We start from the raw sequence: 3213 nt of genomic DNA on the forward strand, positions 1-3213 counted from the left end.
GAGACACCAAACAGCGCCATCTATTGGGAACCGCGGAGCTTTCGCGAGTGGCGTCACCTGGTGGTCGGTACCGGTATTACGGCTAGTGGAGACAACAACCAGCATCGCTTGGGAGATTTCGACGGTGGAGAAAGCGGCGAACCTTGAAATAATTTTTTGAGTCCTTATTGGTTTTATCATATATTGCTGGAATTAATATTTGTTTTTGTTTCAGAAGAAGCAAATATATATCCAGTAATTCCCAACCAAGCAGGCTGGCCTTCTGAAGGCCATGGATAGGACTTTGAGGGGGCGCACTCCCTCGGTGGACGAGTCGAGTGCTGCCAGCAAAGGCAAACCAGGAGCGAGCTCGAGCAAGAGGCTCACTGTCCCGTTGACGCCTGTAATGGAGGGCGTTGCTGTGAGTGGAGCCACTAGCTCCAGCAAATACGCGGCCAAGTTGGTGACTGGCTGTGGAGGTTCCCCGTCGAGCGAGGTGCGACGCATGATCAGCGAAGCAAAGCTGGACAACGAGACGCTTCTCACGGTCGTTAAGAAGCTGGAGGAGCAGGTGTCGCTCCTGCGTGTACAGCTTGAAACGGCGGCCGAGCAGGCTCGGCAGGACCTGCGTGAGGCGCGTCTCGAGGCGCGACAACGGGAGGAGCGGCTGATCGCCGATAACCTGCAGCTGCGGGAAGAGCTGCGAAAGGAGCGGGAGCTGCTCACGACGCTGGTGGCGCAGTCCATCGGCCATAACCAGCCTGTTGTGCAGCAACAGCCAGAACGAGCCACGCAGCAGCGTGGACATCAGCAGGACGCGGTGGTGGCAACGAGCAAGCCACCTCAGACGACGGATGGCGGCTCCTGGGTTGAGGTGGTGCGCCGTAAGCCGCCACGTCAGCAGGCGGCTGATCTACAGCGGCAGCAACAGTGGCCACAGCTCCCGCAACGTCAGCAGCAGCAGCAGCGGCAGCAACCGCAACAACGGCCCCAGCCGCAACGGCCGCAGGCCCAGCTGCAGCAACAGCAAGGTGTGGCCAGTACGTCTGGTGCGCAACGTGGAGGTCAGGCGCAACAGCGTCAACGGAAAATAAAGCTGGATGCTATCGAGGTTGCACCGGCGGAGGGCCAGAGCTGGGACGAGGTGTACCAGCTGGTACGAGCAGCTCCCGAGTTGCAGCGTTTCAACAGCCAGCTGGGGGTCGGACGTCGGACCATGCGTTCGCGTCTGGTAATGGACGTGGAGAAGGGAGCAGATACGGCTGCGATCCTGAAATGCGTGCAGGAGGTGTGCGCTCGGGGAGACCAGCCAGCTGCCGCCAGACTGGTGACGCCAATGGTGGAGGTCCGGGTCGACGCTATTGACCCTTTAGCGAAGGAGCAGGACGTGGCGCTGGCTCTAGCCAGCCTTGCACAGTCGCCGGTGGAGGAGTCTGCCGTGCAGCTGCGAAAAGCCTGGAACGGAACGAAGGTGGCGTTCGTTCGCGTTCCGGAGAAGGCGGCGGAGCAGTTGAAGGACCGACATGTACTGATAAAGTACACCTCTTGCCTTGTGCGGACGGCACAGGCTTCGACGTCGCGAGAGCAACGGTGCTTCAGGTGCCTGGAATTCGGTCACCTTCGGGCCAGCTGCCGGAGCGAGGTGGATCGAACAGCTGCGTGCATCCGCTGCGGCCAACCGGGTCACCTGGCCCGAGCCTGCACAGCGGAGGTGTGCTGTGCGATCTGCAAGGGCCCTCACCGAGTAGGACACCCGTCCTGCACCCGGAAGGTCTGAAGGTCTTGCAGATAAACCTCGGGCGCAGCCGTGCAGCGCAGGACATCATGCTGCAGACGGCTAGGGAGATCGGAGCGCAGGTGGTGATAGCGTGCGAGCTGTACAAACCACCTAGAGACAGCGTGCGGTGGGCGGTCGACGAGGCTCAGAGCGTAGCGGTAGTGGCGACTGGCGGCTACCCCATCCAACGACTGGGGAGTTCATCGGTGCCTGGGCTGGTAGTTGCCACCATAGCCGGGATAACGTTTGCCAGCTGCTATGTGTCCCCCAACATCGGACAAGCGGATCTCGGCGACTACTTGGAAGCGGTTGAGCTCACGCTCACGGGGCAGGATCCCATGGTTCTGGCTGGGGACTTTAACGCCTGGAACCAGGAGTGGGGCAGTTCAAGAACCACGGCGAAGGGTGAGGACTTGCTGAGTGTTGTTGAGCACCTTGGTCTTAGGACGCTCAACCGAGGGAACACACCCACTTTCAAGGGCAACGGTGTTGCACGGGAAAGCGTCATCGATGTGAGCTTCTCGAGTCCCTGCGTAGCGGAGCCAGGCAGTTGGAGTGTGAGCAGTAGGTACTCTGGTAGCGACCACAGCTATGTGCTGTTCAGCGCTAAACTGCCTTCGACCAGCAGCCGACGTGAACACCAGCATCGGCCACACTGCAACGGGCACGGCGGTACAGCAGGCATGACGCGGCACGCGGGAACACGCTACAAAACAAGCCAATTCAATCAGGCTTGTTTTAAGCTGGCGCTTGGGATCGGCCGTTTCGACGATGTAAGCACACCTGAGGGCCTGATCAGGGGGCTCACAGAAGCGTGCGACGCAACGATGGAGAGGATCCACAAGACCAATTTCCGGCAGGCTCCGACGTTATACTGGTGGAACCCGGAAATCGCGAGGGCGCGAGATGCGTGCGAAGCTGCTGAGGCCAGGCTACGCACAGCAACGCAGACCGACGACCGTATCGCCGCTTCAGCCCGCTTGCTGGACGACCGTAGGGCTTTGGAGCGGGAGATCCAGCGCAGCAAAGAGCGCTGCATGCAGGAGCTCATCGACGGAGTCGAGGACGATGTGTTTGGGTTGGGGTATCGAGTGGTTATGGCCAAGCTGCGCAGTCGAGCGCCGCCAGAACTGGACCGTTCTGTGCTGGAGCCGATCATCGACGCCCTCTTCCCGGCCCACCCATCGTTCGAGTGGCCGCCGATTGCGACGGAAAGCGACGAGGACGAAGAGCCCATCCGACCAGTCACCCGTGAAGAGATCCTTTGCATCGCTGAGGGGATGGCCACCTCAAAGGCGCCGGGCCTCGATGGAATTCCCAACGCGGCAGTGAAGACCGCGATGAGGGAGCACCCGGAAGCGTTCGTGCGGGCCTACAATGAGGTCCTGCAGAGCGGCGAGATTCCGGCATCGTGGAAAGTGGCACGCCTGGCGCTCATCCCGAAACCAGGCAAACCA

The 3213-nt window shown here is 60.7% G+C and overlaps 1 protein-coding gene across 1 annotated transcript in view; it reads left to right on the top strand.

The window, feature by feature from the left end:
* Nucleotides 1-385: 385 nt before the first annotated feature.
* The window catches only part of LOC128308608 (uncharacterized), a 66348-nt gene continuing 63520 nt past the window's right edge, over nucleotides 386-3213 (top strand). The window contains exons 1-2 of the mRNA XM_053045506.1: nucleotides 386-742; nucleotides 995-1515. Of these exons, the coding sequence (XP_052901466.1) occupies nucleotides 386-742; nucleotides 995-1515 (878 nt within the window). The remainder of the gene's footprint in view (nucleotides 743-994; nucleotides 1516-3213) is intronic.

The sequence above is a fragment of the Anopheles moucheti genome (assembly GCF_943734755.1).
Source record: "Anopheles moucheti chromosome X unlocalized genomic scaffold, idAnoMoucSN_F20_07 X_unloc_5, whole genome shotgun sequence".
NCBI lineage: Eukaryota > Metazoa > Arthropoda > Insecta > Diptera > Culicidae > Anopheles > Anopheles moucheti.